The sequence below is a fragment of the Microcaecilia unicolor genome, unplaced genomic scaffold, assembly GCF_901765095.1.
Source record: "Microcaecilia unicolor unplaced genomic scaffold, aMicUni1.1, whole genome shotgun sequence".
In the NCBI taxonomy this organism is placed as follows: Eukaryota; Metazoa; Chordata; class Amphibia; order Gymnophiona; family Siphonopidae; genus Microcaecilia; species Microcaecilia unicolor.
The window spans coordinates 99,361-126,332 of NW_021963070.1; the positions used below are offsets into that span (position 1 = coordinate 99,361).

General features: G+C 42.4%; 1 protein-coding gene across 2 annotated transcripts in view; it reads right to left on the reverse strand.

Annotated features, from left to right (window-relative positions):
* Positions 1-26,972, reverse strand: part of LOC115458884 (solute carrier family 52, riboflavin transporter, member 2-like) — a 77,472-nt gene that overhangs the window by 44,097 nt on the left and 6,403 nt on the right. Inside the window, exon 2 of one of the 2 annotated variants that reach the window (XM_030188722.1) lies at positions 4,048-4,096. Coding sequence is in view for 1 of the 2 variants with exons in the window: in XM_030188721.1 (XP_030044581.1) it covers positions 4,048-4,160 (113 nt within the window). In the remaining variant the exon portion in view is untranslated. Of the gene's footprint in view, positions 1-4,047; positions 4,192-26,972 lie in introns of those variants that run through there. The other variant, XM_030188721.1, reaches the window with a different exon arrangement.

Here is a 26,972-nt window from a genome sequence, read left to right on the forward strand (position 1 = left end):
CCCCCCCCACCCCCCCCACAATGCTGATCCCTCTTGCTAGTTGAATCCCAACATACAAATAGTTGCAACAATCTAGCTTAAACACTAAGCTCTGCACTATCACACGGAAATCCTCCCGAGGTCATTTAATTGTTTTATTAACATCTTTATTAGCAAACAACATATCACAACAAGAATTAATACAAGCATTTTTCTTTCCCTCCAGAATCCACAAATTTCCTCATTTGTTTGATCTTACTAAGGACATAAAGTTAGGAAAAGGAATCTTGAAATGTCCTCAAAACTTGAGCCTTCATTGTCAAATCAGCATCCAGGACTATACCTATGCTAAACATCGGATCCTTAATCGGAAATGTAAGTCCATGTAAAGCAAAAGATTCACATCCAACCGTAGTTCCCCGTAGTTTCATAATTATTAATAGTTTTTGAAAGATTCAAGGCGAGATGGTTCTGAATCATTGAGTCCTGAATCTTTGATAAGCACAGTCTATTTTTCACCCTTTCAAATAGTTGCTAATCTTTTACCTGGCAATGACTTCAGGCTCATCGTTCCATAGATTCCTGAATCACCCCTGGAACCCTTTTATAAACTGATGTTAAACTGGCCCAATCTTCAGATACCATGGACAATTTTAATCATAGGGTAAAATACTAATAGATAGGCAATTTTATTTTTGCAATCTGCTCCTGTCTTTTATTTTTGAGTTATTTCAGTACTCTGGGGTGTATACCATCCATTCAAGGTGGTTTGCTGCTCATTAACGTGTTGATTTGGCCAATGTAAGCCACATTGAGCCTGCAAATTGGTGGGAAAATGTGGGCTACAAATGCTACAAATAAATAAATAAAATTACATCTTCTTAGTTAACTGAGATTTGTTTCTGTTCCTTTGTATCCTTATCTTTAACTACTGTCTCTGGGAGAAATCTTTGTTACTATTCTATAAAAGAACGTTAGATTCAAATTCCTTTTCAGGAAGCATGTCAATGGAATGTGCTGCTTTTGGTCCTGAAAACACAACCATCCTATACTTATTTTAGGAAGTTGCTTAAGACCCATTTATATGAAGGTTAATCCTGCATTTATACTGAGGTTTTGAGTTTTGTAATTTCCCTCAATTTATTGAGGTACTCCTTTTGTAAACCGTGGTGAATCCAATTTTTTGGAACTAATGGTTGGTATATAGGAACCAGGTAAAATAGAATATTGATAGTTCCTTTACAATCTTCTCAGTGAAGACAGAAGCAAAAAATTAATTTAGTTTCTCAGCTATGACCTTGTTCTCTCCAAGTTCCACCTTTTAGCCCTCAATCATCTAGCACTCACACAATAGTCTTGGTATCACTCTCAGACACCCCTATCCTGGTCCATGTACCATTAGGACTCGGACACATACTGGCCCTGTATCACTCTCACACACTCCTATGGTGGTCCTTGTATCACTATCACTCGCACAAACTCCTAGGTTAATCCGTGTACCACTACCACTCACACACACATCGATCTCAGAATCACTCTCACAAGCTCCTAGGTTGGTCCATGTACCATTACTACTCACACACACACCAGTCTTGGTATCACTCTCACAAAATCCTAGGTTGGTCTGTGTACCACTACCAATTGCACACACCGGTCTCAGAATCACTCTCACAAACTCCTAGGGTTGGTCCGTGTACCACTACTACTCACACGCACACCAGTCTTGGTATCACTCACAAACTCCTAGGTTGGTCCGTGTACCACTACTACTCACACACACAGTCTTGGTATCACTCTCACAAACTCCTAGGTTGGTCTGTGTACCACCACCACTCGCACACACATCAGTCTCAGAATCACTCTCACAAACTCCTAGGTTGGTCCGTGTACCACTACTACTCACACACACACCAGTCTTGGTATCACTCTCACAAACTCCTAGGTTGGTCCATATACCACTACTACTCACACACACATCAGTCTCGGTATCACTCTCACAAACTCCTAGGTTGGTCCATATACCACTACTACTCACACACACATCAGTCTCGGTATCACTCTCACAAACTCCTAGGTTGGTCTGTGTACCACTAGCACTCACACACACACCGGTCTCAGAATCACTCTCACAAACTCCTAGGTTGGTCCGTGTACCACTACTACTCACACACACACCAGTCTCGGTATCACTCTCACAAACTCCTAGGTTGGTCTGTGTACCACTAGCACTCACACACACACCGGTCTCAGAATCACTCTCACAAACTCCTAGGTTGGTCCGTGTACCACTACTACTCACACACACACCAGTCTCGGTATCACTCTCACAAACTCCTAGGTTGGTTTGTGTACCACTAGCACTCACACATACACCGGTCTCAGAATCACTCTCACAAACTCCTAGGTTGGTCCGTGTACCACTACTACTCACACACACACCAGTCTCGGTATCACTCTCACAAACTCCTAGGTTGGTCTGTGTACCACTACTACTCACACACACACCGGTCTCAGAATCACTCTCACAAACTCCTAGGTTGGTCTGTGTACCACTAGCACTCACACACACACTAGTCTATCACTCTCACACACTCCTATTTTGGTCCGTGTACCACTAGCACATGCAAATGCTGGCCTTAGTATCGTTCATATACTTGTTCTAATCTCAATTGCACAATGTCACTCATGTCTGTATCACTCAATCCAGTGTTTTTAGTGCTCATTCATGTTTATACATACTCATTGCTGAACTACACCTCTTCCCTGGGCTCCCTGATCTCATCTCATGGTTTCCAATATCATCTCTATGCTGATGACACCCAACTGTATCTCTCCACACCAGACATCACCGCGGAGACCCAGGCAAAGGTATCGGCCTGCTTATCCGACATTGCTGCCTGGATGTCCAACCGCCACCTGAAACTGAACATGTCCAAGACCGAGCTTATCGTCTTTCCACCAAAACCCACTTCTCCTCTTCCTCCACTTTCTATCTCAGTTGATAACACCCTCATCCTCCCCGTCTCATCTGCCCGCAACCTCGGAGTCATCTTTGACTCCTCTCTCTCCTTCTCTGCGCATATCCAGCAGATAGCCAAGACCTGTCGCTTCTTCCTCTTTAACATCAGCAAAATTCGCCCTTTCCTCTCTGAACACACCACCCGAACTCTCGTCCACGCTCTCATTACCTCTCGCCTGGACTACTGCAACTTACTCCTCACCGGCCTCCCACTTAGCCATCTATCCCCCCTTCAGTCTGTTCAGAACTCTGCTGCACGTCTCATATTCCGCCAGAACCGATATACTCATATCACCCCTCTCCTCAGGTCACTTCACTGGCTTCCGATCGGATACCGCATTCAATTCAAGCTTCTCCTTCTTACCTACAAATGCACTCAGTCTGCTGCCCCTCACTACCTCTCTACCCTCATCTCCCCTTACGTTCCCGCCCGTAACCTCCGTTCACAGGATAAATCCCTCCTCTCAGTGCCCTTCTCCACCACCGCCAACTCCAGGCTCCGCTCATTCTGTCTCGCCTCACCCTATGCTTGGAACAACCTTCCTGAACCCTTACGCCAAGCCCCCTCCCTGCCCGTCTTCAAGTCTTTGCTTAAAGCCCACCTCTTCAATGCTGCGTTCGGCACCTAACCCTTACCGTTCAGTGAATCCAGACTGCCCCAATTTGACTGCCCCTATCGGACCGACCGTTCACTTGTCTATTAGATTGTAAGCTCTTTGAGCAGGGACTGTCTCTCTTTGTTAAATTGTACAGCGCTGCGTAACCCTAGTAGCGCTCTAGAAATGTTAAGTAGTAGTAGTAGTAACTGTATATGTCCCAATATCGCTCAGGGACACTTGTCCCTCTACCACTCATGCATCTCTGTATTGCTTCTCGACTTTTACAATGGCACGTTTCACTAGTCTGCCTGTGTCTGTTTACTACACATTTCACACATTTTTACCTGTGTTTTCTGCCTGCCTGTGTCTCTTTACTACTCATTTCACACATTTTTACCTGTGTTTTCTGCCTGCCTGTGTCTCTTTACTACTCATTTCACACATTTTTACCTGTGTTTTCTGCAGGTTCTGAAGTACAGCTTTTGTGTCACCTCACAGCCTAGAAGACAAAGGGCAATCTTTAAGCAACCAACCTTGTACCGAGATGCCAAATAACACAGCATGAACAATAAAAACCTTTCCCTTGGAGCAGTGAGTCAGACCGAGGCTCGAACTGAAGAGGTACACCCATGCAAGTGTGGAAAGGAGGGAACAGGGTAAGATACCTTGCCGAGTCTGAAACCATACCTTCCAGGTCCAGAAAAGAGTGATCAAGAGAAGGTGTCTGGCTAGGGAAGAGCCCTGAAAATACAGTGAAGGGATTAGGATGGGGTGTCAGGCAGCGTCATCCATGTGTAGACAGAAAGGATCAGTCAGCAATCGGAGAGGTCAAAGCTCAGGCCAGTCCATCACACCAGCAATACTTATCAACTTTCAGATATTTATTATAAGGTAATCACTTTCTGAAGGATAACAGCACAAGGGTGCTTTCTGAAAGATAAGAAGACAAGAGGCCTCTGGAAACTGTCACACTCTACAGCCCTCCCCTACAGCTCTGTACAAATTGGAACAAAAGTCAAACAGGCGGAGGACACAAGAAGCCCTGTAAACATTAGAGTTGTGTGCAAAAGCTCAGCCCACAGTTCTGCAATGCACACATAAAACAACAAAGTTCATGCCTGAAGCAAGAAATAAATCATATGAAAATAAATGTGTGTGGAAACATGGGACACTGCGCTGACTGACATGGAAACACATGTACTTCAGGCATGCATTAGCCGCAATCTTTTAACTCAATGGCCAGGGATGCATTTAACACGTCACTAACTGTTGTTTCTTCTACTATGCAGTTCCTGCAGAGAGATATTCCTCTATTTTTGACACAGTGTCTTGTGCAGAAGTTGAACCTTTGTTACTTAGGCTAAGTCATCTTCTTCACCGGAAAAGATTGTTGTCCAACCAATTTACTTTGTAATCCTGTTTTGGAAATAATGCGCTGGACTGTGTATTTCATAAACAATGCTTTGAACACAGGCTACTTTCAAACCATACTGGATGAAATCACTCTCACACCTTTTCCTAAATCTTCAAACTCAGATCTGATAATACCAAGTAACCACAGGCCAATCAATAGTATACCTCCCGCACTTTTACCCTATGATCAGAGTGAATAGCGTGCTTAAATTTGCATGCTATTACCTCTGATCATAGGAATGGCAAAGCCCCGTGCTGTTTCAGTGCTAGTTTTAGAGCGCTGTTTGGAACAGCAAGGGGCATCCCACAGTAATTCTTTAGCACTGGGGGTAGGTCTGGGAGCAGAGACTAGACATATTCTGTACTAAACAGCACAGCTACATTGCTGTGCGCTAACAGATTAGCATGTGGTTAGCGAGTGATTCTTATTGACTACAAAATATGCCATTTAACCCTGCAGTAAAAATCTTAGTGCGAACGACCCGCATAAGGATGCACTAAGGCCACTTTTTACTGCAGTTTGGTTAAAGGGCCCTTTAATATTTTACATTCATCTCAATTTGGTCCTTATTTTACTCTCTCAAGCGAAAGAAATACTCAGTGCTGGTGGTCAAGCTGTATGGTCACAGTTGGCCACTTCCAGCGTATTTGATACAGTTGATCATACACAATCACTTGCTAGACTAACAGGCGTATTTTCAAAGTTTTGTGGAGGGGCATAATCGAAAGGGGCGCCCAAGTTTTCCTGAGGACGTCCTTGCAGGACATCCCAGTGAAGGGGCGGGGAAACCCATATTATCGAATCAAGATGGGCGTCCATCTTTCGTTTCAATAATACGGTTGGGGGCACCCAAATCGCAAAATTTAGGTCATCCTTAGAGATGGTTGTCCCCGATTTTCGGCCATAATGGAAACCGAGGACGCCCATCTCAGAAATGACCAAATCCAAACCATTTGGTCATGGGAGGAGCCAGCATTCGTAGTGCACTTGTCCCCCTGACATGCCAGGACACCAACCGGGCATCCTAGGGGGCACTGCAGTGGACTTCAGAAATTGCTCCCAGGTGCATAGCTGGACCCCCCAACCCACAAATGTACCACACTACCATAGCCCTAAGGGTTGAAGTGGGGGCACCTACATTTGGGTACAGTAAGTTTTTGGTGGGTTTTGAAGGGCTCACATTTACCACCACAGGTGTAACAGGTATGGGGGGATGGGCCTGGGTCCGCCTGCCTGAAGTGCACTGCACCCACTAAAACTGCTCCAGGGACCTGCATACTACTGTCATGGAGCTGGGTGTGACATTTGAGGCTGGCAAAAAATATTTAAAAAGGTTTTTTTTAGGGTGGGAGGGGGTTAGTGACCACTGGGGTAGTAAGGGGAGGTTATCCCAGATTCCCTCCGGTGGTCATCTAGTCAGTTCGGGCACCTTTTTGAAGCTTGGTCATAACAAAAAATGGAGCAAGTAAAGTTGCCCAAGTGCTCGTCAGGGACGCCCTTCTTTTTTCATTATGGGTCGAGGACGCCCATGTGTTAGGCATGCCCCAGTCCTGCCTTCGCTATGCTTCCGACACGCCCCCATGAACTCTGGTCGTCCCCGTGACAGAAAGCAGTTAAGGACGCCCAAAATTGGCTTTCGATTATGCTGATTTGGGGACCCTGGGAGAACGACGCCCATTTCCCGATATGTGTCGAAAGATGGGTGCCCTTCTTTCGAAAATAAGCCTGTTAGTAACCTATGGAATTTTGTGGTTTCAGAAACTGATAGGAAATGCATGGATAAAATGTGTCTCTCCTCTGCTTGGCGATCTCCTTGTGCGTTCCTCACCTGTGTCACCTATGTTATTTAATATTTTTATGAGCTCTCTTGGCTTAATTCCATTGGAGAAGGAACAACTCTTCTCTCTTATGCACATGATATATTCATTTTAATCCCTCTTATTAGAGGCTTGCATCAGTCATTAATATAATTAAGAATGGGCTTGATTATAACCTATTAACAGATACTAATGGACATTCCCTTGTGAGTGGGTTTATTGAGAATACAGAGAGAGAAGAAATCCTGATAAATTGTTTTAAAACACAAACAGATTTATTCTTAATGAGTTCATAACTGTCAGTTTCCTTGCCTTAGTAGAACTGCACAGGAATCTGGCTGATTGAACACTGTAACATTGCAGGAGGGGAATGGGTCCTACAACTCTGCATGTAAATAGAGTACTTAAATTGCAACTCCACTGTTTAAGTAAGAAAAGATATGTAAATGATCAATCTTCAATGATCATTGATGGAGGAAAAAGCCTCAAAGTACCAAGGTTTATTAATATCCCTTACGTTAATGTTTAACTTTCAAAAATGAGACTATGATAAAATGAGAACGGTGAAAAAAAAAACTTGAGGAGCAGCTGCGAGGGTCAAAAATTTACATCAGACGTGGATACTGTTCAAAAATACCATCCTGGAAGCCCAGGCCAAACATATTCCGTGTATTAAAAAAGGAGGGAGGAGGGCAACAATGTCAGGTTCCTGACCTGGAATGTGGGTGGAATAACTACTCCGGTAAAGAGAACTAAGATCTTAATGGCACTTAAGAAACATAAAGCTGATGTGGCCTGCTTGCAGGAAACCTGCTTGTCAGCGGCTGAGCACCAGAAATTGAAACGTACATGGGTGGGCGAGGTACATGCGGCCCCTGCAGCGGGAAGGAGCAAAGGGGTAGCTATTTTGATCAGAAAAGGATTAGCAGCAAAATCTAAGGTTGTTGGAAATAACCCGGAGGGGAGATATCTGATGGTGCACTTGTGGCTAAGACACCGAGAATATCTGGTGGTGGCACTGTATGGGCCAAATTTATATGATAAAACTTTTTATGACCAAGTGATCCAACGGTGCCTCTCATTCAGCCCTATACCTATATTAGTACTGGGGGATTTTAACTTAGTAGCAAACCCAGTACTGGATTGCTCCACCCCCAGATGGGCTAGCAGGGGAGGGAAGGGATCGAGAGCTCTTCCCCAGTTTATGCAATCGCTCAATCTAGTAGACGCATGGCGAATTTTGCACCCCGATTCGCGAGACTGCACTCATCTCTCTCGTGACCATGGCAGCTGGTCCCGCACAGACTACGCCCTCGTGGACCAACGCTTATTCCCATACGTGGAAGCTGCAGTGATTGGGCCGGAAGAGATTTCTGACCATGCGATGGCTTGGGAGAATTTAAGGGATTTGGAGGAGTCCCGGGGCGGGATGGCATTTCCCCTCATACTTGTCCACTGACAAAGACTTTAATCGATATCTCCGGGGCAGCTGGGGGGACTATGTGAAATTCAATGCACTTCATAAAAGCCAGCCCTCATTATTCTGGCAAGCTGCTAAAGCAGTTCTGCGTGGAGCAATAATAGCCTATACTGCTAAAAGAGAACGACGGATCACAGGAGCCATAACTAACCTAGAAAAACAGTATCAAAAAGCAAAGTGCAGGTACATCCGCACTCCTAACCCTTATCTTAAAGAACAAATGCAGGCAGCGCAAATAGCTTTGAACTCTCTCCTCCATGAGAGGGCCTCACGAGCATTAGTGTACAGGAAATACCACTTATAGAGGTATGGTAACAAAGCTGGGGCCCTGTTAGCACGGATGATTAAAACGTGGGGAGGAACAAGAACACTACTACTACTATTTAGCATTTCTATAGCGCTACAAGGCATACGCAGCGCTGCACAAACATAGAATCACAGCGGTCAAAGATGGAGAGGGCCGTATTCAAAATCAAAAAGATAAGATAGCACAGGTGTTCCGGAGGTTCTATCAAGACATGTATGCTGCACAGACCCCCCCCCCCCCCCCCGCCCCGGGACGAGATTCTGAAATACCTGAATGGGGTGGGTTTGGCCCGTCTAACTATCTCAGATTTGGATGAGCTGAACAAGCCGGTCACTGGGAAAGAGTTGCAGGATATAATTAAAACTCTACCTTCCCACTCGGCCCCGGGACCGGATGGATTCACCAGTGAGTTTTTCAAACTCCTAGGCGCGGAGATCATAGGTTCATTGCAAGCGTACTATGAGGAGGTGGTGGAGCTGTGGAAATTTCCAGCTTATGCTAATGAAGTGTTAATTACCTTACTCCCAAAGCCGGGGAAAGATGAAACACAGGCAGGTTCGTTTAGACCCATAACCCTCATCAATGTAGACACAAAAAAGGAGGGAGGAAGACCAAACAACAGCCGGCATGGTTAAAAAGTGAGGTGAAGGAAGCTAAAAGAAAATCCTTCGGAAAATGGAAGAAGGAACCAACGGAAAATAATAAGAAACAGAAAAAGGAATATCAATCAAATGCAAAGCACTCATAAGGAAGGCAAAGAGAGACTTTGCAAAAAAGATTGCGTTGGAGGCAAAAACACATAGTAAAAACTTTTTTTAAGGTATATTAAAAGCAAGAGGCTAGCAAAAGAATCAATTGGACCGCTAGATGACCGAGGGGTAAAAGGGGCAATCAGGGAAGACAAAACCACAGCGGAGAGATTAAATGAATTCTTTGCTTCGGTCTTCACCGAGGAAGATTTGAGAGAGATACCGATGCCAGAAATGGTATTTGAAGCTGACGAGTCAGAGAAGCTGAATGAAATCTCTATAAACCAAGGGGATAATGGGGCAATTTGACAAAGTGAAGAGTAGCAAATCTCCTGGACCGGATGGTATTCATCCCAGAGTACTAAAAGAATTGAAAAATGAACTGGCGGAACTATTGTTAGTAATATGTAATTTATCTTTAAAATCGAGTATATAGACTGGTGAACCTGACACCGGTGTCGGGCAAAATGGTAGAGACTATTATAAAGAAGAAAATTACAGAGCATATTCAAAAGCATGGATTAATGAGTCAAAGCCAACATGGATTTAGTGAAGGGAAATCTTGCCTCACCAATCTATTACATTTCTTTGAAGGAGTAAACAAACATGTGGATAAAGAAAAGCCGGTTGATATTGCGTATCTGGATTTTCAAAGGGCGTTTGACAAAGTACCTCATGAAAGACTCCAGAAGAAATTGGGGAGTCATGGGATAGGAGGCATCTCTGAGACCTGGTGGAAGGAGGATAACCAGTGGGACACTGTCATACCGGGGTACAAATTATATCGTAGTGATAGGGTGAATCGGATTGGTGGAGGGGTAGCATTGTATATTAACGAGAGCCTTGAATCAAATAGATTGAAAATTCTGCAGGAAGCAAAACACTCCTTGGAATCACTGTGGATTGAAATTCCATGTGCAAAGGGGAAAAGGATAGTGATAGGAGTGTACTACCGTCCGCCTGGCCAGGACGAACAGACGGATGCGGAAATGTTAAAGGAAATCAGGGACGCAAACAAACTGGGCAACACAATAATAATGGGGGATTTCAATTACCCGCATATAGACTGGGTTAATGTAACATCTGTACACGCAAGGGACATAAGATTTCTTGATGAAATCAAGGACAGCTTCATGGAACAGCTAGTTCAGGAGCCGACAAGAGAAGGAAAAATACTAGACTTAGTCCTTAGTGGTGCTCATGATCTAGTGCAGGGGGTAACGATACGAGGGCCGCTTGATAACAGTGATCATAATATGATCGGTTTTGATATTGGCATTGAAGGAAGTGAAACTAGGAAATCAAGTACGCTAGCGTTTAACTATAGAAAAGGTGATTACGACAAAATGAGAAAAATGGTGAAAAAAAGACTGAAAGGAGCAGCTCGCAGAGTAAAAAACTTGCATCAGGCGTGGATGCTGTTTAAAAACACCATCCTGGAGGTTCAGGACAAATATATTCCACGTATTAGAAAAAAGGGAAAAAAGACTAAACGTCAGCCGGCGTGGCTAAACAGTAAGATAAAGGAAATCATTAGAGCCAAAAAACAATCCTTCAGAAAGTGGAGAAGAGAACCAACTGAAAGTAACAGGATAGATCATAAGGAATGCCAAGCCAAATGCAAAGCGGAGATAAGGAGGGCAAAAAAGGACTTTGAGAAGAAATTAGCGTTGGAAGCAAAAATACATAGTAAAACTTTTTTAGATACATTAAAAGCAGGAAACCGGCCAAAGAGTCGGTTGGGCCGCTGGACGAAAATGGTGTTAAAGGGGCGATCAAGGAGGACAAAGCCGTAGCGGAGAAATTAAATGAATTCTTTGCTTCGGTCTTCACCGAGGAGGATTTGGGGGGGACACCGGTGCCGGAAAGAATATTTGAAGCGGGGGAGTCGGAGAAACTAAACAAATTCTCTGTAACCTTGGAGGATGTAATGGGTCAATTCAGCAAGCTGAAGAGTAGTAAATCACCGGGACCTGATGGTATTCATCCCAGAGTATTAATAGAACTAAAAAATGAACTTGCGGAGCTACTGTTAGAAATATGCAATCTGTCCCTAAAATCGAGTGTAATACCGGAAGACTGGAGGGTAGCCAATGTTACTCCGATTTTTAAGAAAGGTTCCAGAGGAGATCCGGGAAATTATAGACCGGTGAGTCTGACGTCGGTGCCGGGCAAGATGGTGGAGGCTATTATTAAGAATAAAATTGCAGAGCATATACAAAAACATGGACTGATGAGACAAAGTCAGCACGGATTTAGTGAAGGGAAGTCTTGCCTCACCAATCTAATGCATTTTTTTGAGGGGGTAAGCAAACATGTGGACAATGGGGAGCCGGTTGATATTGTATATCTGGATTTTCAGAAGGCGTTTGACAAAGTGCCGCACGAAAGACTCCTGAAGAAATTGCAGAGTCATGGAATCGGAGGTAGGGTATTATTATGGATTAAGAACTGGTTGAAAGATAGGAAGCAGAGAGTAGGATTGCGTGGCCAGTATTCTCAGTGGAGGAGGGTAGTTAGTGGGGTCCCGCAGGGGTCTGTGCTGGGTCCGTTGCTTTTTAATGTATTTATAAATGACCTAGAGATGGGAATAACTAGTGAGGTAATTAAATTCGCCGATGACACAAAATTATTCAGGGTCGTCAAGTCGCAGGAGGAATGTGAACGATTACAGGAGGACCTTGCGAGACTGGGAGAATGGGCGTGCAAGTGGCAGATGAAGTTCAATGTTGACAAGTGCAAAGTGATGCATGTGGGTAAGAGGAACCCGAATTATAGCTACGTCTTGCAAGGTTCCGCGTTAGGAGTTACGGATCAAGAAAGGGATCTGGGTGTCGTCGTCGATGATACGCTGAAACCTTCTGCTCAGTGTGCTGCTGCGGCTAGGAAAGCGAATAGAATGTTGGGTGTTATTAGGAAGGGTATGGAGTCCAGGTGTGCGGATGTTATAATGCCGTTGTATCGCTCCATGGTGCGACCGCACCTGGAGTATTGTGTTCAGTACTGGTCTCCGTATCTCAAAAAAGATATAGTAGAATTGGAAAAGGTACAGCGAAGGGCGACGAAAATGATAGTGGGGATGGGACGACTTTCCTATGAAGAGAGGCTGAGAAGGCTAGGGCTTTTCAGCTTGGAGAAGAGACGGCTGAGGGGAGATATGATAGAAGTGTATAAAATAATGAGTGGAATGGATCGGGTGGATGTGAAGCGACTGTTCACGCTATCCAAAAATACTAGGACTAGAGGGCATGAGTTGAAGCTACAGTGTGGTAAATTTAAAACGAATCGGAGAAAATTTTTCTTCACCCAACGTGTAATTAGACTCTGGAATTCATTGCCGGAGAACGTGGTACGGGCGGTTAGCTTGACGGAGTTTAAAAAGGGGTTAGATAGATTCCTAAAGGACAAGTCCATAGACCGCTATTAAATGGACTGGAAAAATTCCTCATTTTTAGGTATAACTTGTCTGGAATGTTTTTACGTTTGGGGAGCGTGCCAGGTGCCCTTGACCTGGATTGGCCACTGTCGGTGACAGGATGCTGGGCTAGATGGACCTTTGGTCTTTCCCAGTATGGCACTACTTATGTACTTATGTACGTAGTGTCCTATTGTGGATTAAACACTAGTTAAAAGATAGAAAACAGAGAGTAGAGTTAAACGGTCAGTATTCTCAATGGAGAAGAGTAGATAGGGTTCCTCAGGGGTCTGTGCTGGGACCACTGCTTTTTAACATATTTATAAATGATCTAGAGATGGGAGTAACTAGTGAGGTATTTAAATTTGCAGATGACACAAAGTTATTCAAAGTTGTTAAATCGCAAGAGGACTGTGAAAAATTAGAAGAGGATCTTATGAGACTGGGTATCTAAATGGCAGATGACGTTTAATGTCAGCAAGTGCAAAATGATGCATGTGGGAAAGAGGAACCTGATCTATAGCTATGTAATGGAAGGTTATTAGGAAAAGAATGGAAAACAAAAGTGAGGACGTTATAATGCCTTTGTATCGGTCCATGGTGCGACCGCACCTCTAATACTGTGTTCAATTTTGGTCACCAAATCTCAAAAAAGATATAGTGGAATTAGAAAAGGTACAAGAAGAGGGGTGACGAAAATGATAAAGGGGATGGAACGACTTCCCTATGAGGAAAGGCTGAAGCGTCTAGGGCTCTTCAGCTTGGAGAAGAGACAGCTGAGGGGAGATATGATAGAGGTCTATAAAATAAATGAGTGGAGTGGAACGGGTAGACGTGAATCGCTTGTTTACTCTTTCCAAAAATACTAGGACTAGGGGGCACGTGATGAAGCTACAAAGTAGTAAATTTAATACGAATCGGAGAAAATATTTCTTTACTAAACGTGTAATTAAACTCTGAAATTCGTTACCAGAGAATGTGGTAATGGCGGTTAGCATAGCGGGGTTTAAAAAGGGTCTGGACAGCTTCCTAAAGGAAAAGTCCATAGACCATTATTAAATTGACTTGGGGAAAATCCACTGCTTAGTTCTGGGATAAGCAGCATAAAATTTATTGAACCTTTTGGGATCTTGCCAGGTATTTGTGACCTGAATTGGCCACTGTTGGAAACTGGATGCTGGGCTTGATGGACCTTTGGTCTGTCACAGTGTGGCAATACTTAGGTACTTAAATCAAAATATGAGTTCTTTAAAGAAGTGTGAACAAAAACCTCTCTTTTTTGATATTAACGGAGCCTGGTTTGCCCAGTCGTGAGTCTGCTTCCTGCCCTTGTTATGCTCCAATACAGCGTTATCAATTTGGACCCGGGGATCCCGACGCAGCAATTGAAACATTGTCCAACATCGGTCCTGGTCTTGTTGTGGGAGAAACAGACTTGATTGCAAGTAAAGCTTTTTGCACTGCTAAATAAACTTGCCATAATTATCTAAGAATAGCACATAGATAGATGTCAGGAGGTTTTTTTGCCTATGATGAAGCAAAAACGCATTTTTGGCTTTTAAGCTGTGAGTTTTTGTAAGCCTACTTGGCTTCTTGAGGCTTTTTCCTCCTTTTTAAGAAAAGACATATGAAGTGATAAGAAGAGATCAAAAGAGAGGTTTTTATTCACAATCCTTTAAAGAACTCATATTTTGTTTAATGTTTGTTGCAATTAGGCGTTCTTATTCCATATTTTGCTTTAGAAGTATTCTAGTTTTCACTGTTTGATGATGTATATGGACATTTGTTGGCTTTTTGTACCTTCTTTAGATAATTCCTGTAGGATTGCCCTCAACGGTACCTTTAGGGGAGGACTCGTACGTCCCCACAGTAGTAGTAGGAGGGTAGGTTACGCCTCCTCAGATTCTCACTACTTGGAAAGCAGAGTTAAAAGACATTTTGAAACATAAAGGGATAACATTACCAGATGTACCAGACATTCAGTCCTAGGAGAGAGTGGTAGCTTATTCCCCTGAAGAACAAATTAGTACTATGGGGAAGGTGTTGCAAAAATGTCTGCAGCCTCACAACGACAGAAGGTAGAGAACATTTTCAGGGATAGCAGGGCATACAATTAAGTCTACACAAGACACTACTTGAAAAATCATGAACATTGTTTATATAATTGAATACCCTTGCAAACAAATATAGATTGGTCGTATTAGCTGTCCCATAAAAGTGAGACTCAACGAGCATAAATCTCGCATTATTACTGAAAATCCACAAACTTCTTTGACAGCATATTAGCGAGAGTATCATCATCAGTGGCAAGACATACGATGGTGAATAACAGATGTCATTCAAGTAGGGTGGGAGTGAGGTCATACAGAAAAAATATTGAATTATAGAGCGAGTGGGGCAGCAAGTATATAAGAACATAAGAGTAGCCATACTGGGTCAGACCAATGGTCCATCTAGCCCAGTATTTTCCAAACAGTGGCCAAGCAAGGTCACAAGAACCTGGTAGAAACCCAAATTGTGGCAACATTCCATACTACAAATCCCAGGGCAAACAGTTGCTTCCTATGTCTGTCTCAATAGCAGACTATGGACTTTTCCTCCAGGAAGCTGTACAAAGCTTTTTTAAACCCAGATACGCTAACTGCTGTTACCACATCCTCCGGCAAAGAGTTCCAGACCTTCTATTCGTTGAGTGAAAAAATATTTCCTCCTATTTGTTTTAAAAGTGTTTCCATGTAACTTCCTCAGTTGTCCCCCAGTCTTTGTACTTTTGAAACGAGTAAAAAAAAATTGATTTACTTCTACTTGTTCTACACCACTCAGGATTTTGTAGGCCTCAAATCATATCTCCCCTCATTTGTCTCTTTTCCAAGCTGAAGAGCCCTAACCTCTTTAGCCTTTCTTCATACGAGAGAAGTTCCATCCCCTTTATCATTTTAGTTGCTCTTCTTTGAACCTTTTCTAATTCTGCTATATCTTTTTTGAGATATGGCGACCAGAACTGAACACAATACTCAAGGTGTGGATGCACCATGGAACGATACAAAGGCATTATAGTATTTTCTGTCTTATTTACCATCCCTTTCCTAATAATTCCTAGCATCCAGTTTGCTTTTTTGGCTGCCGCCGCCGCACATTGAGCAGATTTCAGCTTATTATCTACAATGACACCCAGACCTTTTCTTGAGCACTGACCCCCAAGGTGGACCCTAGCATCAGGTAACTACGATTTGGATTATTCTTTCCAATGTGCATCACCTTGCATTTGCCCACATTAAATTTCAGCTGCCATTTGAATGCCCAGTCTTCCAATTTCCTAAGGTCTTCCTGCAATAATTCACAGTCAGCACGTGTTTTAACAATCTTGAACAGTTTTGTATCATCTGCAAATTTGATGACCTCACTCGTCGTTCGAAATTCCATACCCTATAATTTGCACCTTCGTCTGAATGCCTGGGTTCGTAACACACTTCCCATTGGTCCGCCCTGGCGATGACATCAGAGGGCAGATCAGTGAGAGGGAAGGGAAGCCAGCAACAGCCAGCTACAGAACATTGTAGGTGAGTAGAGAATTGCCCCCCCTCCCTCCCTCCTGTCCTCCTCCCGTCCTCCCTCCGAGTTCCAGGCCCCCCTCTCCTCCTCCCCCCTCTCCTCCGAGTTCCATGCCCCCTTACCTCCCTCCCTCCTTCTCCTCCGAGTTACAGGCCCCCCTCCCTTTCGAGTTGCAGGATGCCCCTCCCCTTCGAGTTCCACGCCCCCTCTCCTCCCTTCCTCTCTCCCCTCCGAGTGCAAGCATGACCTGTCCTCCAGCAGCTCTTCCGGAAACATGAAATGAGGATGGGACCAGAGGCAGAGCTGAGACAGATGGGAAGGCAGTCTGAAGCCGCTCGCCTTAACTGCTGATGCTGGACCCCGAGGTAAGAATTTTTAAATTACTGCCGGCACTTAGGAAGGTGAGAGGCTGCCGGAGGACAGGTCGTGCTTGCACTCGGAGGGGAGAGAGCGAGGGAGGGAGGCACGGGGGTCTGGAACTCAAAGGGGGGGGGGAGGGAGGCATGGAACTCAGAGGGGAGGGGGGTTGGAACTCGGAGAGAGACAGAGGAAGGGAGGTGGGCGTGGAACCTTGCTAGCGCCCGTTTCATTTCTGTCGGAAGCGGGCCTCTTTTACTAGTCATTTATAAATATGTTAAATAGTACCAGTCCCAGTACAGATCTCTGCAGCACTCCACCGTTCACCTTCCTCCATTGAGAGAAATGACCATTTAACCCTACCCTCTATTTTCTGTCAGATAAGTACCTGATTTAAAATGGACTAAAAAAATAAAAATAAACAAAAATTGTGTGAAATTGAAAAAACAGTAGTTTTTCTTTAGGATTGATGAAGAAGTTTGGCTGGTCATTAGTCTAAAGATATACTGAGACATGACCGAAGCCATTGAAGTTCTTTTTTCTCCTTTTAATTTTAGCAAACTGGAAGGCCCCTTTTTACTAAGGCACACTCACGTTTTTAGCGTGCGCTAAAATTGTGGGCGCGCTAAACGTTAGAGACGCCCATAGGAATGCATTGGTTTCTCTAACGTTTAGTGTGCCCACAATTTAAGCAAGCCTTAGTAAAAGGGGGCCTAAGTTACTTGTATATTTTTTCGAATAGCAAATTAAAGAGAACAATTCTGGACTTATACACTTCTGACAGTGGCTCCAAAAGGACTTAATGGGGAGTTTATAAGTACATAAGTATTGCCATACTGGCACAGATCGAAATCTATCACGCCCTGCATCCTGTTTTCAACAGTGGCCTTTCCAGGTCACAAGTACCTGGCAAGATCCCAAAACAGCACAATACATTTTATGCTGCTTATCCTAGAAATAAGCAGTGGATTTTCCCCAAATCCATTTTAATAATGGTCTATGGACTTTCCTTTAGGAAGACATGTAAACATTTTTTTAACCCTGCTAAGCTAACTGCTTTTACTACATTCTCTGGCAATGAATTCCAGAGTTTAATTACAAGTTGAGAGAAGAAATATTTTCTCTGATTTATTTATTTATTGCATTTGTATCCCACATTTTCCCACCTATTTGCAGGCTCAATGTGGCTTACAATACATCATGAATAGTGGAAATATATAAGAGAATATACATTTAGTATTACATAAGGATCTTGGGTAGCATGATAGTGATGAAACATGATAGTAGTTTAACAAGCAAAGAGAATATACATTTAGTATTACATAAGGATCTTGGGTAGCATGATAGTGATGAAACATGATAGTAGTTTAACAAGCAAATAATGTAAGACAATTCTGGGTATATGTGTAGGAGTTCACATTTGTTGATCTTTGTGGTATGCCTTTTTAAAGAGATGAGTCTTCAGTAGTTTGTGGCAGTTAGTTAATTCATAGATCATTTTCAAGCTGTGCGGCAGCTCGTTCCAGAATTGTGTACTCAAGTAGGAAAAGGTTGACGCATGCGTTAGTTTGTATTTTAGACCTTTACAGTTGGGGAAGTGGAGATTGAGGAATGTGCGGGATGATTTTTTAGCATTCCTGGGTGGTAAGTCTATTAGATCTGACACGTAGGCTGGGGCATCTCCATGAATGATTTTGTGAACTAGGGTACATATTTTGAACATGATGAGTTCTTTAAGTGGGAACCAGTGTAGCTTTTCTCGTAAGGGTTTCGCACTTTCATATTTTGTTTTGCCGAATATGAGTCTAGCTGCTGTGTTCTGAGCTGTCTGAAGTTTCTTGATTATTTGCTCTTTGCAGCCAGTGTAGAGTGCGTTGCAGTAGTCTAGATGACTGAGTACTATTGATTGTACCAGGTTGCGGAAGACGGTCCTTGGGAAGAAAGGTCTTATTCTTTTTAGTTTCCACATTGAGTGGAACATCTTCTTGGTTGTGTTTTTCGCATGACTCTCAAGAGTTAGGTGTCGATCAATGGTAACTCCAAGAATTTTTAGGGTATCCGAAATTGGAAGGTTCAGTGTTGGAGTGTTAATGGTGGTGAATTTGTTCGTGTTATGTTGAGAGGTGAGAATTAGGCACTGGGTTTTTTCTGCATTGAGTTTCAGTTGAAATGCATCCGCCCATGAGTGCATGATGTGTAGGCTTTGGTTGATGTCCTTGGAAATTTCCTTTTGTTTAAATGGGATGTAGATCGTTACGTCGTCTGCGTATATGCATGGGTTGAGGTTTTGGTTTGATAGTAGTTTGGCCAAGGGTATCATCATTAAATTGAATAAGGTCGGTGAGGGGGGCGGTTCCCTGAGGAACTCCGCATTCAGGTATCCATGTGGCTGATGTAGTCGAATTAGATGTCACTTGGTATGATCGTGTGGTTAGGAACCCCTTGAACCAATTGAGAACGTTGCCTCCAATTCCGAAGTACTCGAGGATATGTAGTAGTATTCCATGATGAACTGTCGAAGGCGCTAGACATGTCAAATTGTAGAAGTAGTATGTTCTTGCCAGTTCCAATCGTCTGTTTGAACTTATTCATGAGAGTAACTAGTACTGTTTCGGTACTGTGGTTAGACCGAAATCCTGACTGGGAGTCGTGTAGTATTGAGAATTTGTTTAAGTAGTTTGTGAGTTGTTTGGTCACCATCCCTTCCGTTAGTTTGGTTATTAAGGGAATGGATGCTACTGGCCTGTAGTTGGTTAGTTCACTAGCACTTTTCTTTGCGTTCTTATGATATGGGGGTGAGTAAGATGTTTCCTTTCTCCTTTGGGAAAAGTCCATTTTGTAACATGTAGTTCACGTGGTTCGTTAGGTCTGTTGTAAATTGTTGAGGGGCAAATGTCATAAGGTTGTTTGGGCATATGTCTAGTTTGCAATGAGATTTGGCGAATCTTTTGAGCGTCTGGGAGATGAGATCCTCTGATAATATCTCGAAGTTGGTCAAGGTTCTGTCTGCTGGGTATAGGGTCTGGGTCTAGGCAAACAAGAAGTATGGCGTAATCGATGGTACTGGTAGGGATTTTACGTCACAGTTGTATGATTTTCTCATTGAAGTATCTCGCGAGATTGTCTGCTCCTGGTGTATCTTTGCTGTTGGTTGTGACTGGTGTTATATCTAGTAGTTTATTCACGAGTTGGAAGAGTTTGTGTGTGTCCTTGTAGTTTGGTCCAATTTCAGTTTTGTAATATAGTCTTTTAGTTTGTCTTATGGTATATTTATATTTTCTTTGAAGTTGTTTCCAGGCGTTGAGTGTGGGGTTGTCTTTCTTTTTCTTCCAAGCACGTTCTAACCTTCTAACTTGTGTTTTAAGTTTTTTCAGTTCTTCATTGAACCATGGTATTGAGTTCTTTCTGTGTGAGGTTCTAGTTTTAGTTGGGGCAATATTGTCTAATATTGATCTGCATCTGCCGTCCCATTCTAGGAGGAATTGGTTTGTATCTGCCTTCATTGTCCACCCGTTGTGGTAAATCTGTTGCCAGAATATTACCGGGTCTATTTTTCCTCTCGTGGTGTAGGTTTTTCGTTCTTCTTAGTTAATTGTGTCTTTCATTCGCCATTGGAGGGAGATATATGCTTTATAGTGGTCTGACCACAGTGTGGGTGTCCATTTTGTATCTGTTAGTATAAGGTTTGAGTTGGGGTCGAATGTGTGTGTGATAATGTCTAGTGTGTGTCCTTTAGTGTGGGTTGGTTGAATGTTTGGTTCGTGAAGATCCCATAGTTGTAGGAACTCTTTGCATTCTTGGGCGTTTGTTGAAGTAAGATCTTCGAGGTGCAGGTTGATATCTCCTATTATGATAAGGTTTGAGGTTGTGACACAGGTGTTCGAGATGAAGTCCATAAAGTGTGTTTGGGAATCTTGCCAGTTGCCTGGCGGTTTATAGAGTAGGACTGCGTTGAGGTGTTCCTGCAGATTTGGGTGATTAATTCTTATCGATGCGATTTCAAGTTGTGGCAGAATGGATTCAGCTGTGGTTATAATGGTGAACTCGGATTTGTATATTATGGCTATTCCTCCTCCTCTTTTTCCGTTTCTTGTCCAGTGGGTAATTTTGTATCCCGGTGGGCATAGGTCTAAGATTATGGGGTCATTTTAAATTTACTACTTTGTAGTTTCATTGCGTGCCCCCTAGTCCTAGTATTTTTGGAAAGAGTAAACAAGTGATTCACGTCTACCCGTTTCACTCCGCTCATTATTTTATAAACTTCTATCATATCTCCCCTCAGCCATCTTTTCTCCAAGCTCACTTGCTCACATTAAACGCCATCTGCCATTTAGATGCCCAGTCTCGTAACGTCCTCTTGTAATTTTTCACAATCCTCTTGCGATTTAACAACTTTGAATAATTTTGTGTCATCAGCAAATTTAATTACCTCACTAGTTACTGTTTGCTTCCATAAAATTCTATCAACACTTAACCATGTTTTTTTTCCATTGCCTTTCCAATCTCCTACAAGTTTTCCTTACGGACAAAAGTTCAGAATTAAACCATTTTTCATTTCTACAAATGGACTTCTTGATCTTCTGAGGTGCTACGTCATCCAGTATATTTTTACTCACTGTATTCCAATTAATTAACTCATCTAATTCAACTGGGTCACTTGTATAGTATTTATCTACTTTCTCCCCCTAAAAACTTGGTATTGACTTTACCCCTAGCCTTATAATATGATGTATTTTTAACACGGAGATTATTTTGCAGACTCTTTTTAGCTCAGATACGCCATCTTAATGTAAAATTCAATAAGTAATGGTCCGACCATTAAGAGGGTGCCCATTGACCTATCTCAACTGTCAAGCTACTGGTTGTATAAATGATCATATCCAATTGATGATTCTTCACATGTGTAGGCTGAGATGGAGGTAAATAATATCCCAATAAATCTTGCACATTATTATTATATGTTCCATTCCAGATATAAATTTATGTCACCAAGTAACATAGTTGAATGCGAAATGTTGGTATAACTAGCAACAAAATCATAAAAATCATCACAGAACTGCTGCCATTTCCCAGGAGGATTATAAAACAATAAGCATGTTAAGGAGTAATTCAATGTAGCATCCTCAATTCTGCAAGCTAAAATCTCTAAACCAGAGGAAGTGAAGTAATCCAAGAGAGATACCTTAAAATTAGCATGATACAATAATCCTAAACCTCCTTCTTTATTTTACTTTTCTTGGGACAAAAATTTATAATCCGGTGGACAAATCTCATACAATAATGGATCATCATCTGATTTCAGCCAGGTCTCAGTACAAAACAGCAAACACGTTTTTTCCACCTCAATCCAATTTTTAATAATAGTAGCTTTATTTCCTAATGATCGTATGTTAATATAATATCCTGGGATTGGAATAGATGAAGATTTAACATAAGGTTCACAAACTATCCTTTTTAAAGATCTCTAATTTTTTTTTGCACTGAATTTGGCTTGTGTTTATATCTACAACTAGATTTCTGCCAATGACCTGCTACTACTTAAATATTATATTGCATATAATCCTCACATTTCAATAAGAATCTCATTAATTGATAATTAAAATGAGCAGATGGAAATGGAAATGAAGTAATTATATATGAAATTAGAGGCTATCAATTGAAGAAACAGGACTAAAAAAATGCCCTAGAAGAAATAGACTTATAAAAAAGACCTTTAGGCTCATTTTCAAAGCACTTAGCCTCCCAAAGTTCCATAGAAACCTATGGAACTTAGCCTCCCAAAGTGCTTTGAAAATATGCCTCCTTATGTGCCCCATCTTGAATTAAAATTTTAAAACTTTAAAAATAACTATAAAATTAAAAATAATATGCAAAGTGTGTCCAAAGGGGAAGGATGTGCCCCTTTGGCTCGCTCCTTCGGTGCAACACCTCAAGAGTCGGTGTATCTTAATGCCGTGGGTAGATGATGTCATCTAATGATGCCCTCCGGTCTTGGACGTCGGCTCCTCCCACTTGCTGCATGAGAAGCTCAAGATGTGAAAGTTCAAGGAGCCATTCCTACTCCACCTAGAGATTTCAAAGACAGGAACATCTACAAGCATCAATGGAAGCAGGTTCAATACCTCTCAGACATCTTTTGGAAACGTTGGAAGACAGAATACCTTCCTACTCTGCAGTATCGAAATAAGTGGCAGAATAACCAGCCGAACCTATAAGAAGGTGAGCTTATATTGCTGAAAGACAGCCAAACACAGCGCCAACAGTTGGACACTGGGACTCATCACCAAAACCTTTCCAACTGAGGATGGAAAAATATGCAAACTGGAAATCAAGACAGCGAACCAAGGGACGCCGAAGACCTTCATCGAACCAGTCACCAAAGTGAAACTTCTTTTACCTTGAGATGAGACGTGAACACTGCGAACCTTAGTCCACTCCAAAGTCTCAAAGACTTTTTCTTACTTTTATGTTGTTTGTTTCTTTGTGTTGTCTGTCTCTTGTTTCAGCTCCTGCGAGACTACAAGAGAGAGATCACCAGAGCAGCAGTGAACCGGAGACGAGTTGCCAAGCTTCAAGATACACCTTTATTTATTTATTTGGATTTTGCTCATACCTTTTTCAGTCGTAGCTCAAGGTGAGTTACATTCAGCTACACTGTGTATTTCTCTGTCCCTAGAGGGTTCACAATCTAATTTTGTACCTGAGGCAATTGAGGTTAAGTGACTTGCCCAAGATCACAAAGAGCTGCAGTGGGATTTGAAGCAGCCAACTCTGGATGTCAAGTCTGGTGCTCTAACCACTAGGCTACTCCTCCCCTCTGCTTTATTTATGGACTTTGCAAAGACCTTGTGGTATTCATAAGTTTGAAAAATTAAATAGTGGTAACTACTGATACCAGGCAGGGAGTGTAAAGCCCCAATATTCATGAAGGCAGGGTGCTTGTTGTTTATATGTTCCTGTGCTCTTTAAGTAGGATAGGACTTTAAGTGATGTAATTGTAGTTCTCTTGTGATAGGCTCTTCCTGAGCACCTGTCCATGTTCCCTATGCCTTGTGGGACTTTTCCTATTGGATGGCCTTTATCCCTGTGTATGCTGAGCTGTAAACTGCCTATTCTCCCTCTATTCAGTGAAAGGAATCTCTGCAGCATACTTGTTATGAACTGCATTTAATACTGTACCTGCTTTAAGCCTTTCAAAAGCCTTGTAACATCACCAATAGGTCACCATTTAAAAGTATATACAGCATCTACTCTTCAGCCAATGCTGAGATCGCCTGGCTTCCCTGGTATACAGGGGGAGCTGTTCTCTGACTCCCAGTCCAGCACATCTAACTGGAAGTTATTTTCTTTTGTTTGAATTTGCATTAAAGAAGATTTTGGTTCAAGAGTTCCGAGTCTTCACAGTGATGTTCTATATTCTGGTTTAGCTGACAGTCTAGCTGAGCGTATGAGATAGCACTTTTGCAAGGACTGTACAACCAGGCTTCCCAATGCAGATTACAACAACAGTTAAGATGGACCCATCCTCACTGAATTTTGGCCATCTGTATTGTATAGAACAGTGTAGACAAATGTGCACAAAATGCAGAGTTGATATTTATATCTACATATAAAAAGCTTTCAAATCAAATATAAAACTGTCAAATAAAAAAAACGTTAAAAAACCACACACACATATATATATACTAGGAAAAAAGGCCCGTTTCTGACACAAATGAAACGGGCGCTAGCAAGGTTTTCCTTGGAGTGTGTGTGTTTTACAGAGTGTGTGTGAGAGTGAGTGTGTGATAGTGAATGTGTGAGTGTGTGTGACAGAGTGAGACTGGGTGCGAGAGTGTGTACGTGAGAATGAGAGTGTGTGCCAGGGGCCCCCCTACCTGCCAGTTGCAGGGTCACCCCCCCTCCCTCCCTGGGTCTGCCCGCCCCCCCTCCAAGTTCCAGGGTCCGCCCCCCCTCCCTCCCTCCCAGTTCCAGGGTCGTTGCCCCCCCCTCCCCCCCCTCCCCCCCTCCCCCCCCCCTCCAGCCACCCTGCCACGTTTAACTGCAAAATTAGGGAGCTGTGTAGTGTAATAAAACGCACCTGCAACGTTGTGAAGCTGACTCTGTGGCTTCACTGAAGTGAAGGGTTCGTAAGGTTCGTCAGTCTGTCACCATCTCTCTCGGCCCCGCCCTCGCGCCTCTGATAGGTCCGCCGCCCTCGACGTCCTCACGTTTTACACTTCTATAAGCAGAGGATGGTAGATCTGGTTTGCAGCTTGGGATTTTGGCTTACATTTGTGGGTCACAGTCTTCTACCTTTTAAGGTAGTACCTATCCAACTGGAACAGCTTTTTACTTTTTACAGATGGGACACATATAGGCAGTCTCTTATTTCTAATAATCTTTTGCTATAGTTTTGGGTGAGCAAAAATGGTGCTAAGCTCCGCCTACTGGCTTCAGTCCATATAAAGGGCTAGATAGGCTCAAGGAGTTTGATTGAGAACAGAAGACAGCATGACATCAAAAAGTTGAAGCCACTTAGGTTTGTATGTTTCCCCTTCCCCACGCAGCCTAAAGCAAACAATCCTATGAGCTGCTGCATCCATGTTGTCATTCTTTATTGTTGGTAGCATTTTAATTTAATCTCACTTATATATTCAAACATGCCGGCTTGTACAGCTTACGGATGTACACAGAGGAAGTATAAGAACGGAATAACTTTTCATAGGTAGGTTGGTAGAATAGTAATTTATTATAAATTGTACACAGTCAAGCTCATTTTCAAAGCATATAGCCTCCCAAAGTTCCATAGAAACCTATGGAACTTAGCCTCCCAAAGTGCTTTGAAAATATGCCTCAGTGTGTAATTTGGAAGGGCTAGTTATATGACACCTTAGCACTGCTATATTTGTGCAGAGATTTTTTTCCTCCTGGTAAAGGGCCACCAAAACAGACATCATATTATGAGAATCAGGTGCTCAACATTCAGAGTTTCTATTTATTTATTTACTTATGACATGTATATCCCACATGAAATAAGAATGAAGTTGAAACCTGGCAGCATTTAAAATCTTTTTTTTTCCCTCTGCCTAGATCAAAAAGAGAAAGATGGTTTATGGGAACAGTATATTTATTACTAGGTCTGCCTCTTCTGTTTGGGCGACAGCGGCATGGGCTTTCTACTAACCTGGAACGAACTGCACATTCCCTCTAGATACTTAATCACCCTAACCTGGTATCTGCTCATGACAGGGTTACACAGTCAAGGCAGTATAAACCTATGTAATTAGAAAGGAACCCAGTATTTAGTAGATAAAGAAATATAGTTTATTAACATTGATATCGCACCCAAATGTAGTACAAGCAGTTCAGGCATTCACATGGTAGTACAGCACTTCACGACAGATGACATGTGCCTTAAAAGGTTACTGGCTTCTTCTCTCTAAAAAACTGCTTAGGTAGCAGACCTTTCACACTTTTTTGATCCCATAGATCCCTATGAGCATTCCACTTTCTCACCTGCACTTTCGTCATAATTGGCACATATATCCAATTATACCCAAGTTCTAACTTTTCTTATCTTTTATCCAATTAGGACCGAGTTTCAACCTTAGCAAGTTTGCTTATCTCTTATCCAATCATGACCAAGTCTCAGTTTTCTTATCTCTTATCCAATTATGACCAAGTTTCAGCTCTCCTATCTCCAAACTTCGCTTACTCTTAAATTGAACTTTTCTTCACCTGGCCCAATTATTTTTATAGTTTCTCAGTATGCCTATGTCCAGCTATACACAACCCTTGCCAACTTTGTAACTCTGCCCAGGCTAAGCAGGCTGTCACATTTCTTCAGTGAAGTATCAGGACTGAGAGATGCTATGATTTTAGAGGCGTAGTTTACTTTAGAAAGCCTGAACCTGTTTTTCACTGCATTCAATGTGTGAACTTGTGCCTTTTGTTTTGTGAAATGCAGTGGTATATTATAAAAATGCACTTAATATTATTTATTACTACTATTTAAAAGAGAGATATTCAATAATGAGGGCAGAGCTACCTTCATGCAGAAGTACAGTCAGTCTAAATGTGCCATCATTTTCCAGTTCTATGATATATATTTATTTCTTCTTCAAGTCATTTTTCAACAGCATTTTCTCAGTTATTACCCAACTGCAAACACATTTATAATGTTAGTTAATGAGTTTTGGATGTTACTGAATTCTACTATTCTGTATCACTGTATTTCCAGTTTTGGCACAGTCTAAGTCATCACAAGGTCAAAATATAAGAAAACCATGGAACTGTATTAGG